The following is a 13,671-nucleotide window of genomic DNA, read 5'->3' as shown; positions in this document are numbered from 1 at the left end:
AAATACGTTGAACCACAAAGGTCAAAGTTTTTAATCGCGTAGTGGAATGAACAATTTGTGGATTCTTATAAATTCTATAAATCTTTTGGACTATTTTAAATCTCGGTCTATTTCTGAAATTAATTCTTACATACTTTGATTTTTTAACCCTGTATGCTAGCATTGCCCATGTGAAATTTTCAAATTGTTTGTATAAACATTGAACGACAAAATGTGACGTATAAAATTTTCTGACGTCAGACACGCGAATCAATGAATGTGTTTGTAGATAGATGTTTTTTGTGTTCTGTTTGATTGTTCCGTTTATTATTGTTACACGATGATGACTGCTGTGTCCATATTTTGACTATTCTATTTATTATGTCTGTTTAGTTCACGCATCATTGTAAATATAACGGAATTTGATGAGACTGTCATCAAAGTGAGAGATTTAGCGCTTTAAAACCAGGTTTAATCCACCATTTTCTACATTTGAAAATGCCTGTACCAAGTCAGGAATATGACAGTTCTTGTGCATTCGTTTTTTATGTGTTTTGACATTTGATTTTGCCATGTGATTATGGACTTACCGATTGGATTTACTTCTGATTTCAGTATGTTTGGGATTTTACTTTTTGCTTGTTTACAAACAAAAAAGGAAGGTTCATGGAAGAGCCTACACAAGCGCTCTACACTTATACACATCGGACATAGAAATTACCTTAATTGTCCTAATCAGAATCGAAATAATTGATGCAAGCTATACTTTATTGTAGTTTTAACATGGGTAGGCATTATATTCGTGTTATTTTAGCCTTCACTGTCGCTCGGGCAAAAATAATCACGAATATAATGCCTACCCATGTTAAAACTACAATACAGTATAGCCTGCATCAATTATTTCTTAAATCGTGATGTTTTATTATTGCGAAAAATGCTAGCGGGTTATAATCGCAATAATTAAAACTCGCATTTGGCAATTTTTTATATGAATTAAACAGGATTTTTCTCAATATCGCAGAAATTAAAATCGCATTTTAGTCCAAAATGATAAAATCGCAATAATAAATACACGCAATAATATTATTTTCTACTAAAAACTCATTTTGAATATAAAGATTTTATTATCTTAGAAGTTCTAACAGGGCCTTAATCTTAAGACTTTAATTGACTCCTTTATTAAGATTTTATTGCAACAGGAGCAGTCTATACTATAGACTGTCCTTGGCTTAGGCAAGCTTAAAACCAACAGCCAAAGTTGTGATAAATTCATAGTTGTAACAGGAATCTTAATTGATGAGCAATCTGTTTATATTACAAAACTCTTTAAACTTGCAAGTTTTCAGAAATACGTTTCCTATAATGTACCATTTCTTTTTCGTACGTAATAAATATCTTAATACAAAAAGCAGCTTAAAAGGGTCGTAAAAATACAAGTAAACTGGTTGACTTTTTTACATTATGAAAACAACTCTTTCATTTGTTGTTAAAAATGACGCTACTCAAATCAGTGCCTTGTTGATATCCTTTTTTTTTCTTTCTTAAATTTTTATCAAGTTTTTCTATGATTTTCCGTGTTTTTGTAAATGCTGTCGTTGAAATAATTGTGTGTTGTACTGTGATGAAACTTCTGATCTATCACAACTGGCGTGCTCGTAACTAGTATGAGATTTAAAAAAAAAAAAAAAGTTTTCTTACATTTTATGCATTTTATTTCGTAATTTACCATATGACTTGAATATAAAAAAGAAGATGTGGTATGATTGCCAATGAGACAACTGTCCACAAGAGACCAAAATGACACAGACATTGACAACTATAGGTCACCGTACGGCCTTCAACAATGAGCAAAGCCCATACCGCATAGTCAGCTATAGAAGGCCCCGATATGACAATGTAAAACAATTAAAAAAAATGAAGCTTGCATTTCTTTCAGTTTTATAAAGTTGTTTTTTTTTTCTGTCGGAGCCTTCCTTCAGGGTATGTTGCAAAAATACTTTAAGTGTCGTGAAGATTATTTAAAATTTTCAGAAAAAATCCTTTAACAATCAAGGGCAGATAATAAAATTGAATTTGAAAGGACAATTTGTGTTCTTTTTATTTATCAAGAAAATAGTACTCCTTGCTTTCATTTTATTCTTTTGAAGAATTTATGCAAATAATTCTCCCATTGATTTTTTACAAATTCTATCGTTTAATCTTTCCACAATAAGGAAACTTTAAGTTTCTCATATTGCCTATATATGAAAACGGTGATTTCGTTAATTTCAATGTATTTTAATGGAAAACATATGAGTGCCAATGATACGTTTGTATGATATATGTAGCTAAATTGAATGTTCATTTTAAATATGGTGACAATCCTGTTATTTTGGATTTCAAACCAATGACATCTCTTTATCTAAAACAAAAAACGCTGCATATATTTTTGAATTTTGATTAACGATAAGATAGGAACACCATGTAATTTAAGGATTCATAGACCACATTAGCCAGTTAATTAAATATAGATTTATAACAGTTTATTATATATTGAGTGTTATCTCTTCATTTTTTGTTCACATATTGTTGTCAATATAATGGAATTCAATGCGTCTGTCGTACAAGCGAGAGATTTATCGAGCTATAAAACCAGGTTTAACACACCATTTTCTACATAAGAAAATGCCTGTATCAAGTCAGAAATATTACAGGTCATTACAGTTGTTTTCCATTCATTAGATGTGTTTTGGCTTTTCACTTGCCATTTTAATACGGTCTTTCCGTTGGGTTCGGTATTTTAATTATTTTCCTTTTTTCTGTATACTAAAACCATTCGATCAGAGGGAAAATTGAAATACAATATTTCTTTACCACGATGATGCGGACATTTTTACTATTTAAACTATAATCATTCCTAAATTGTGGTAGATTTTAAAAAATAAATTTAATTTAGTTCAATACTTCAACTTCTCAATAAAATATATTTAAAGTACGTCATTTACATTGACTACCAAAAAACAAATTAATTGTCTGGTATTAATATTTATAAAGTTCATTAAGCCCTTTATTTGTTAATAATCCTATTGTAATTATTCTAAAGAATAATATTAAAATATGTTTTAATATACAATGGATGTTTGAACATGACTCTCCATTTCCATTGTTGATTTTTATCACTACACAACGGTATCTATAGCAAATCTATAACTAATTTACATAATAAAAAGATTATCATCAGGGGTTTTCATCGGCGCTTGACTGCAAAATCAGAAGTCTTCCGAAAGAAAGCTTGTTTATTCTTGCATAGCATTACTTTCTAGCAACGGCTTAGCAACTAGTATAAATATGAGAGCAATGGAATTAAACATCATTCTATTTACTCACACGACACCTCAAGTCACCGTGAGCTTAGGACTTTTTTTGTTTTTTAATACAATCAATAAACCGTCAACATGGTAAGTTCATATTTATTGTTTTTTAATTATATTTTTACTGATGTATTTATTTCATATTTAATAACTTCATAATGAGAAATAAATACTGTTTAATTTAGATAAATTTACTTGATATTTTAAAGAAAGACTACTCTGCTTTATTTTCATAAGAGACTTATATCAATACAGATTAAAGATCAATATGTACAACGCAGTTTGGTTCTTCGAACAATAATAATCATAAAACAATAAACACAACCAACTATATCATGTAGTTCATGTATCAAGGAATTTATATTTTATGTCTTATGTTATATAGAACAGTTGTTGATCAAATCAAACTTGACAGGACGAACTAATTTCAAACTTTAATTCATAAAAATAAACAATAAATACTGAATTATTTATATTCACTTATTGTATTTTTCACTTTCAGAGGGAATGTATTTCTATCCACGTCGGACAGGCCGGAGTCCAAATCGGTAATGCCTGTTGGGAATTGTACTGTTTGGAACACGGTATCCAACCTGACGGTCAGATGCCCTCAGACAAGACCATTGGAGGCGGTGATGACTCTTTCAACACCTTCTTCAGTGAGACTGGAGCTGGAAAACACGTACCAAGAGCCGTCTTTGTTGACTTGGAACCAACTGTAGTCGGTAAGTCCAAACATGTTTTTATTTTAATCTGTTATTAAATAAGTATAGGGATTGTCGGTTGAACGATTAAAGGTTCAACAAAAGGAATCTTATTTTGTTAAATGTTAAAATGTTTTAATGAAAAAATCAATGGTAAAATGGTTTTTAAAATGATATTGTAATGGATTTGAAATCCGCTATAAACTTTTTACCGAACTTTCTTTACAAACCGTAAAGTAGTAACGGTTATTTAAATGATTCGGTGATCAATCTATTATATATCGACAAAGTTCATAATGAAATCAAGCTTCGTTTAAAAATTAATCTATTGATTTTGCAAATTGAATTAGTAACCAATTAATTTAATATGTCTATCGATTAATTTTTATTAGCAAATATCCACAATATGTTTTGCCGAAATAATAAAAATTAAAATCACCGATTTAGTAAAAATCAGACATATTAAATTTATTGAACACATGGCTGTTAGATTATATACATACTACAAATGTAGTAATGATGAGAAATTGCCAATTCTGAATGTTATATTAATCTTCATCCTAACTGAATTAAGATAGAAACAAATGTTGAACATCAACGCATATTTATTTAATTAAACGTTCATGCATTTGACAGTTTAGAGCTGAATTAGTATTTATTTAGACACCGGTTATTTTACATCTGAGTATACATACAATTTAAATGTATTGCCGAAAGCTTCTTGAAAATGAAAACGAAATTAATGAAACTGTTTTTCTCTTTTCCAGATGAGGTCAGAACTGGTACATACCGTCAACTTTTCCACCCAGAACAATTGATCACCGGAAAGGAGGATGCCGCTAACAACTATGCCAGAGGTCACTACACCATTGGTAAGGAAATCGTCGACTTGGTCTTGGACAGAATCCGTAAATTGGCTGATCAATGTACCGGTCTTCAAGGTTTCCTCATCTTCCACAGCTTCGGTGGTGGAACCGGATCTGGATTCACCTCACTCCTTATGGAACGTCTCAGCGTCGACTATGGAAAGAAATCAAAATTGGAGTTTGCCATCTACCCAGCCCCACAGATCTCCACCGCTGTTGTTGAACCATACAACTCCATCTTGACCACCCATACCACCCTTGAGCACTCCGACTGTGCTTTCATGGTAGACAATGAGGCCATCTACGATATCTGCAGACGTAACTTGGACATCGAGAGACCAACATACACCAACTTGAACAGACTTATTGGACAGATTGTCAGCTCAATCACTGCCTCCCTCAGATTCGATGGTGCACTCAACGTCGATCTGACTGAGTTCCAGACCAACTTGGTACCATACCCACGTATTCATTTCCCATTGGCTACATATGCCCCAGTCATCTCTGCCGAGAAGGCATACCATGAACAACTCTCTGTTGCCGAGATCACCAATGCTTGTTTCGAGCCAGCCAACCAGATGGTAAAATGTGATCCACGTCACGGAAAGTACATGGCCTGTTGTATGTTGTACAGAGGTGATGTTGTACCAAAGGATGTCAACGCTGCCATTGCAACAATCAAGACAAAGAGAACCATCCAGTTCGTCGACTGGTGTCCAACTGGATTCAAGGTCGGAATCAACTACCAACCACCAACTGTTGTACCAGGAGGTGATTTGGCTAAAGTACAGAGAGCCGTCTGCATGTTGAGCAACACAACCGCCATTGCTGAGGCCTGGGCCCGTCTTGACCACAAATTTGACTTGATGTACGCCAAACGTGCTTTCGTCCATTGGTACGTCGGAGAAGGTATGGAGGAAGGAGAATTCTCAGAAGCCAGAGAAGATTTGGCTGCTCTTGAGAAGGATTACGAAGAAGTTGGAGTTGACTCCGTAGAAGGTGAAGGTGAAGAAGAAGGAGAAGAATATTAAACAAAATAAACATTTGAAAAAAATAACATATAACATTGTAAGATCCTGTTGTTATAATATCCCGCTGAAGAATACTTTTACACCAGAGTATGGAACATTACAATTCGATATTATTTAACATCTTTTAAAGTTTATTGGTTGTATTTGTTAATTTGTTCACAGATTTTAACCTATTACAAAATGAACAAATAAAACTATTGTTATTTATTTATTATACGCATTGTTTCTTCCTTGAATACTCAACACAAGCTGTCGTGCAGACGAAGGTATAGCTTTTGTTTGGTTTTATTTGATACTTGTGTGGTAGATTTTCATTTTATCAAAATATATCAATCATAAGCAAAAGTTGAGCAAAACTTTAGAACTTTGGTTAATGATGCTGTGTTGCTGTGCTTTAAAGGTAATCTGTTATAATAATAATGAATAACACATATTTTTGATGTTTGGTTGAATTACAAATGATATCAATTTCTTTGAGATTTGTTGTTGGTTCAGAAGATGCATTGAGCTGTTGTTGGTTCATAAGATGCAGTGAGCTGTTGTTGGTTCATGACTGTCATATTTTTATTCGTTAATGGTGTTGTTATGAATAAGGAAATTAGTTAGCCGCGTTGAATTATTTCACATTTTTCAGGTCGGGGCCTTTTAAATTATTCATTATGGCATTTTCTTATTGTCGAAGGCTGTAAGGTGACATGCAACTTCTTATATCTTCTTTATTAGAACTTTGGTGAATATGTAGCAATCATACTACATCTCCTTATTAGAGTTATTTGAAATAGAACCATCTTTTACGAAACACCATACCATTTGCTTGACCCTCTAAAAAAATCTATAAATAAGAAAAAAGAAACAGCATTTAAAAAAATTAATAATGATAAATTACATCCAAGAAATGCCGCACCATGCAGTCTTGAAATGTAACATCAAGAAAGATATGGAGATTTATTTTATTCAACTTTTAAATTAACAAAGAATGAAAGTATATTCTCACATATCAGGGAGGCGATGAGGGTTTGTCAAGGGTGACTTTCTTTTGAAATCGTACCCATATATAACGTGTTTAACCCCGCCACATTGTGTATGAATGTGCCTGTCCGAAGTCAGGAGCCTGTAATTCAGAAGGTGGCGTTTGTTTATGTGTTACATATTTGTTTTTCATTCATTTTTTGTACATAAATAAGGCCGTTAGTTTTCTCGTTTGAATTGTTTTACATTGTCATTTCGGGGCCTTTTATAGCTGACAATGTGGTATGGGCTTTGCTCATTGTTGAAGGCCATACGGTGACCTTTAGTTGTTAATTTCTGTGTTTGGTCACTTGTGGACAGTTGTCTTATTGGCAATCATACCACATCTCTTTTTTTTATATATATATAAGAGGTTCAGGTTTGTCCAAATGCGAAACAAAATAGAAAACAGCTTGATTTAGGGCAAAACCAATAAACGAGATATGAATATGACAGAGTGCAATCGACTACCACTAAATTATAAGCATCAATGAAAAAAAAAGAGATTAACACATTTGAAGCACAACAACACCTAGAACAACAAGACAACAGAGTACTTATATAAGAGAACTTGCAGTTACTGAAAGCTACCTCAGTCAATGTCAATTTAAACTAATAAAAGAAAAATGTTTTCTCCTGCTGAAATATCAATTAAGTGTGAAACATTATAAACGGTCTGAGAAATACATGGCCTTCTTCAATGCCAAAATATAAGTATCGACATGATGTAGGACCATAAGTGTTAACAACTTAAGTGTCCACAACTTTAAAGCAAGTACACATTCAGTTGCTAGTATGCGTTAATTCATTGAATGCAAAATCGACCTTAGTACCGATAAAGTCAATATCCAAAGATCTCACTACAACGTTGAATTGATAAACTTTAAGATTAGATATTGTGTTTTTTTGCTAAATAAGGCTGTTACATCGAAAGTATATATATAGTTGTCATTTCAAACCACAAAATAACAACACTAAAAAGAAAAAAAAAACAAAGAAAAAAAGGTATTATCGATATTCTATATCTGAAAGTGAGATTCCACATGTAAAGAAAACTCTTATTTGACCACAAGTCAGTAGTGGGAGTACCCGAAGACTGTTCAGCAAGGAAATAGGCAATCCTGGTCATTAAAGATAGACCTCACAAACCCAGACAATCATTATTGTATGAAGAATAACTACATGGGGATCAATTGTTCGATTAGATCATTTTGAAAGGATGATAGAAGGGTTGAAATTTTTAATTTGATAATTTTGCACAAGATTCACACACAGACACTTGTCTCAGATTTTGTATCCTATATACTTTGATATATAGTATATAGGATTTTTTTTCTGAGATATACGACACATTTATATGTTTGCGTGAAGTTTTGTGTCAACCATAAATATTTATCTTTTGATTTTTTATAATTTCACACATATGTTGATTCTGACTTGACTATAAGGTATATCTGAAGATTTTTTTCCGGAGAAAAAAAAAAACCTTCAAAATACTAGTTATGATAACTATACGTCAAACACAACTTTAAATAAGAGATACCACCTATTTTGGTGTGAAAATCGTGGATTGACGGTCAACAAAGTGAGATGATATTTGTATTTTGAGATTTTTTATTTCAATTATAATAGTTTAATGATAATATGCTACTTAATAATTAACCCTTGGCATTTTAAACAAAGTATAACAGATGTATAGCAGTGTCTCCAGTTATTGAATCCTAAACTGGATATCAGCTCTTTATTCCTTTGCTTCCATTAATTACGATTATTTTTCTTGAGATTTAATGGTCAATAATTTTAAGTTACCAGAATCACAAAAGCTAAAAATCGAAACTGCTTTTTCAAGTTTAAGACATGCATACACGCTTAAAGATCCACTAATTATGCACTGACAAAATCTCTATTTTGGAAAGGGAAAGGAAAGAGAATTAAAACGAGAAAGCAAACATGTGCGAACCAAACACAAATACTATAAACACCAACAAAGTCAAGCACTGAGTAGCATATGACCGAGCATAAATTATGGTGGTGGACAAACATGCTTACCGACTCAAAATGCTCTCCTATGTTTAGAAAGTGATGCAACAGCAGGCGGTAAAAATCAATTTAAAAAGACAGTTGCAACAATTCACACTAAATGACTCGTAAGAAATAGTCTAAGCTAGGACATAGATTAGACGGCGTGCACAAAGTTGACGGCAATTGTAAAATGCGCTTTTGAAAAATGCGCAGTTTTATACAACCGTGTTTAAGATATTTTTGAATGAGAATAAGAATAAGATTTTTTTATGATAAAATGATGAATGCATGCCATTAAAATCCACAATAAAAGTAAGGTAAATTAAAATTTAATCCATGCAGCGACTGCATGAAACGGACATATAGAAAACGGCAAAATACGGTGTAATGTGTAACATTAAATAAACATAAATTAGAGTTTTAGACCTAAAACTTAAAAAAAATCAACATATTTTCCTGCATTTTCGTATTATAGAATTGTTCGGATTCGGACTCGGACATCACACGAAATTCATCGCAAAAAAAAATCTAAAAAGATCATGGTAGATGAATTTGGAAATATCTTCGTTATGTGCAAGAAGTAGTAATTTGGAAGGACTAATAATCGAAATGGAAGAATCGGCAAGAAATATTCAAAATGTGCATAATTAGAAGTTTAAAATAATCTGAAAAATACGAATGACTCGATATTTCAAACTGAACACCTGATTTTTTTTAATGTCCAGCTATTATGTTACAATCTAAAGAAATGACGCTATTTTCTGAAAAGGGTTTACGACATAGTCGCTAATCATTTCCATTTCACTGCTCTTAGCATATATTTATTTATATTTCCAGAATGTGTATTTGCTGCACTTTTTTGTTCGAAGGAAAAAAGAAATATGTTGAACGTAAATATGTAATAAACTAAGTGTCCAGTGTTTTTGTTACGCGCTTGTTTTCTGGGGGGAACTGCCGACGTCGTAAATGGTTTTAGTAAGTTGAAGACGTTACGTTTGTGGACTCAGCTTAGTAGTGCACGCCGTCTTAACCATCTGAGATATTAAAGCCCGGGATGACGAAGTATGAAAAAAATGAAAGACGAAAACATTCCAAAAAGACCACACCAGACCATAAAGCATAAAACAGTCCATTAATGGCATTGGGCTGTATCTGGTTTTTAATCGGTTTGTTTCTTATAAACAAAAAGACTTACACGTACAGTATCAAGATTGTTTTAATTGTCCTATGTATTCATGATTCCCTAACTGAAAATAAACGTTTTTCCTATGTACAACAATGTTGTCTTAATTCAAATATTTTGATTAGATTAAGAAAAATATGAAGATAATGGCGAATTTATAGCTGAATGCATTTTGATATCGTTGTTTTTTTTTAAAGGGAGACAATTCAATCTCAAATATAGTCTTAATTGTTATTTCTTACGTATACTTTATGTATGACGTTAGTAAAGTCAGATATCGAGAATTCTCTACTAAGAAGTTCTTACCTGGAGGAACGACCTTCTCTTGGACGTTCTTAATAAATTTACATAGTTTTTCTAATACAATTACTCTGTACGTCAGTCAAATCACTTCCTGGCCTAACTGTTACTGACTGGTAGTTTTCCAACCTGTGACCTCCCTTGAAAATAAAGACTTCATAATCATATTTGAGTGGTTACCGTCTAATCATCTAATGTCGGAGTAATGGGCAACGAAAGTGCATACATGTGATTCTTCCGGCGGGAGCTAAAATCTCCCGCTTTTCAGACCCTCTTCCGTCCCTCCCGTTAAAATTTGAAATCTTCCGCTTTTTGAAAATGTCAATCTCGAAAAAAATTCAGTAGACATTTCTGTTTACAAAATAGATACGGACTTTAAGTGCCGATTTACAAACTAAAATGGAACTAAATTTTGATAACTGCAAACGATTTAACATTTCTATTGAAATAGAATATAAAAAGTGTTTTCAGTCACTTAAAAAAAAACATAGCAAAAAGATTGGAAAGCATATAAAAGCCGGGTAGAGCACTATTTAAACTTATGGAGAAATATGATTTTCAAATTACGACTTCACACTTAAAATCACTACCAGAAAGACATTTTTTTACCCCTTTTTTTAATATACATTGAGTGCTTAGAGATTTTCCTATTGCGAACAATATGTAACAAAACTATAAAATATCAAGTGCTGTATATTTTTCCTTTTATTTTCAGTAAATCAAAAGGGAGAAAACTATGCCAAGAAGAATTCTGGCCCGGAATAAAGCCTTCACGGCTGATTTGTACGAACAAATAAATATTGTAAAATACATTATTATTGTATTTTGTTTTACATTTTATATACAAAAATAGGACTTTGTCTGTTTTATAAAGAATTCTTTTCTGTCCCGTCGAAAAAAGTACATTGATTGTTAATGAATTCGTTTGTTTGTTTACAAGTAACACTTTTATCATTAAAATATGTTCTCCAGTATCAAAGTTACTGTTAGAGAACACCTTTAAATGACTTCGTTATATTATACATAACAGCTGCATATACATATTTTAAAGCTAATTACAGCAATCCGCATCAAAATTTAATTTCTCCATTATTTTCGTGTAAAAATTTGACTGCTTGTATATGGATGAAATACTCGCCACTGGAAATTACATAAAGAATATTCAACACGGGAGAAAGGAAGAAAGACCAATCACAATTTGTCCTATATTTGTTTTTCTCTTTTTAAATTACATAAAAAAATAACCCTTTTAAATATAGAGTTCATAAGCTACAAATATTCCCTGTGGACACCCCCTTTTATTTGTGCTCTCTATTTTCAACCCTCGAATTAAGCTTTCGAATCTAATTAAAATTAAAACCTTGCTTTCTAACCAATCTATTCATGTACCGGACCGGCAACTTTCTTTATTTAATACGAAAATCTACAGTGCCGTTATACACATGCATGTTGTTTGCTTGGAGTCTCCACCCGAAAAGAAAGAAATAGTCGAACTCCAAGATATTATATTCCTGCATCACGTGATTTTTACCATGTGGAGCTTACATTGGAATAAATACCGAATATGGAAAGTGAAACTACAATTCAAAACATAAAGTCGGAAGGCACAAATAAGAAAAAGAAAAGTTTTTTTGGCAAAAGGTGCAGGTAAATTCTCTCCGTGTTCAAAATATACATGAAATATTTGCCACTGCCCCTTTTCTGTTCTATGAATTCTAACCCTGAGTTGTCTATCTGTTACTCCATGCCAAGAAATCCTCGCTAAAAATTCCGGTCGACCCCTTACGGCAGTCATTAGTAGCTAAAGATTTGATTTCATTGAAGAAATTAATTCATGACCTTCATGTACGTGTCGCTTAGAACACAGCCATTTACCAAATGGTCAATATTAATCATCCATGTAATTTGCTCTATGGGGTGTTTGCAGAATTTCAACGGAGGCAATTTCTTGGCATGAATTCAACGTACTTCAACGTTATATTATCTGAAAATTTTCCATTTGTCAAAAGTTAAGCATTCATCTTTTACATACAATTATAAAACAATTTCTTATTCCACTAAGTTTTCGAATTACATGTAGTTGCTAAAGCTTTAGCACTTTCCTCGCATATTCAATCATTCTGTAGATTAGCAGTGCCAGAAAATTGTATTATAAGTCTCTGGCGGTGCCAACCAGTGATCTGCCTGGACATGTTATGTTATATAGGCATTATATGTATACAGGGTAGAAATTTTTTGCGTGTAGTCGTCAGCGCAAACATCGATTGTATACTAAATGGACAAAGGGGTATAATTCAAACTGGATTCATGGCATTGTAAATTTATATACAACTAAAATGTCTCGAGAGCTACATAATAGATAGTCTTTTATTTCATTCATTTTGATGTCTGTATACAATTTGTATATTTTTCTTTTTAATTTTTTGTTATTGTGGGAAAAAAGGGGGGGGGGAGTAATATCATGAAACAGTTTTTGCATTTCGGTAGTTAGATAGGGGCATGTTTCTATCGCTGAACGACAACAGAATAATGACACAATATATGAAGACATAAGACATATACCGTTTAGCTAAAGCGAATACAAAATAGTTTAGATAGAAATACAATAGAAGAAAAAAAATGGACAAGGGCTACTAGAAATTTGAAATTTAAAAACATTCAGTGCAAATATATTTGGAGTAATTGGACAGAAATGAACCAATATCATGACTATTAGAATGATGGGAGAAAACCACGAAAAGGGATTTATAAGGGATATGTCAATTTTATTTTCAAAAAAAGGTGGCGGAATAAGAGAGAGTTCAATTGGTCGCATACTATGATAGGTTAGAAAAGGAAGAACAAGCTCAACCAAATTAGGACTAATTGCAGGAATATACCGAGAACATAGTTAAACTGAAAAAACAACGAAATTTGGGGATCCTAAGAAGATAAATGCAAAAAATATTTTGATGAAGACGGAAATGATACTGACATTTTTTTTTATATAGAAAAGTAAACTGAGGAAGTAGAGAACGGATTTTAATGGAAATAGATGGGTTTTTTTTTTTTACAAAGATGATAAAATACAACAAACAAAAGAAAAAAATATAAACCCTTTACCAAATTTTACAAAGTATATGGTAAGAGTAAAAAATTAGCAAAGGTCGACTTTATGCAATACGTAGCTTGCTTAAGTATATATATGTATACTAGAACACACCCGTGATATTGCGGGTCCGTGACTGA

At 32.4% G+C, this 13,671-nt stretch overlaps 1 protein-coding gene across 1 annotated transcript; it reads left to right on the top strand.

The window, feature by feature from the left end:
• The first annotated feature begins 3,284 nt into the window (after window positions 1–3,284).
• Window positions 3,285–6,142, top strand: LOC143064777 (tubulin alpha-1A chain-like). Its single transcript, XM_076237873.1, has 3 exons — window positions 3,285–3,416; window positions 3,832–4,054; window positions 4,801–6,142. The coding sequence occupies exons 1-3, from the start codon at window positions 3,414–3,416 to the stop codon at window positions 5,928–5,930; spliced, it is 1,356 nt and encodes a 451-aa protein (XP_076093988.1). The 5' UTR covers window positions 3,285–3,413; the 3' UTR covers window positions 5,931–6,142.
• Window positions 6,143–13,671: the final 7,529 nt, after the last annotated feature.

Source organism: Mytilus galloprovincialis, chromosome 2 (assembly GCF_965363235.1).
Source record: "Mytilus galloprovincialis chromosome 2, xbMytGall1.hap1.1, whole genome shotgun sequence".
NCBI lineage: Eukaryota > Metazoa > Mollusca > Bivalvia > Mytilida > Mytilidae > Mytilus > Mytilus galloprovincialis.
The sequence above is the reverse complement of the archived record's forward strand: the minus strand, read 5'-3'. Positions and strand labels throughout refer to the sequence as shown.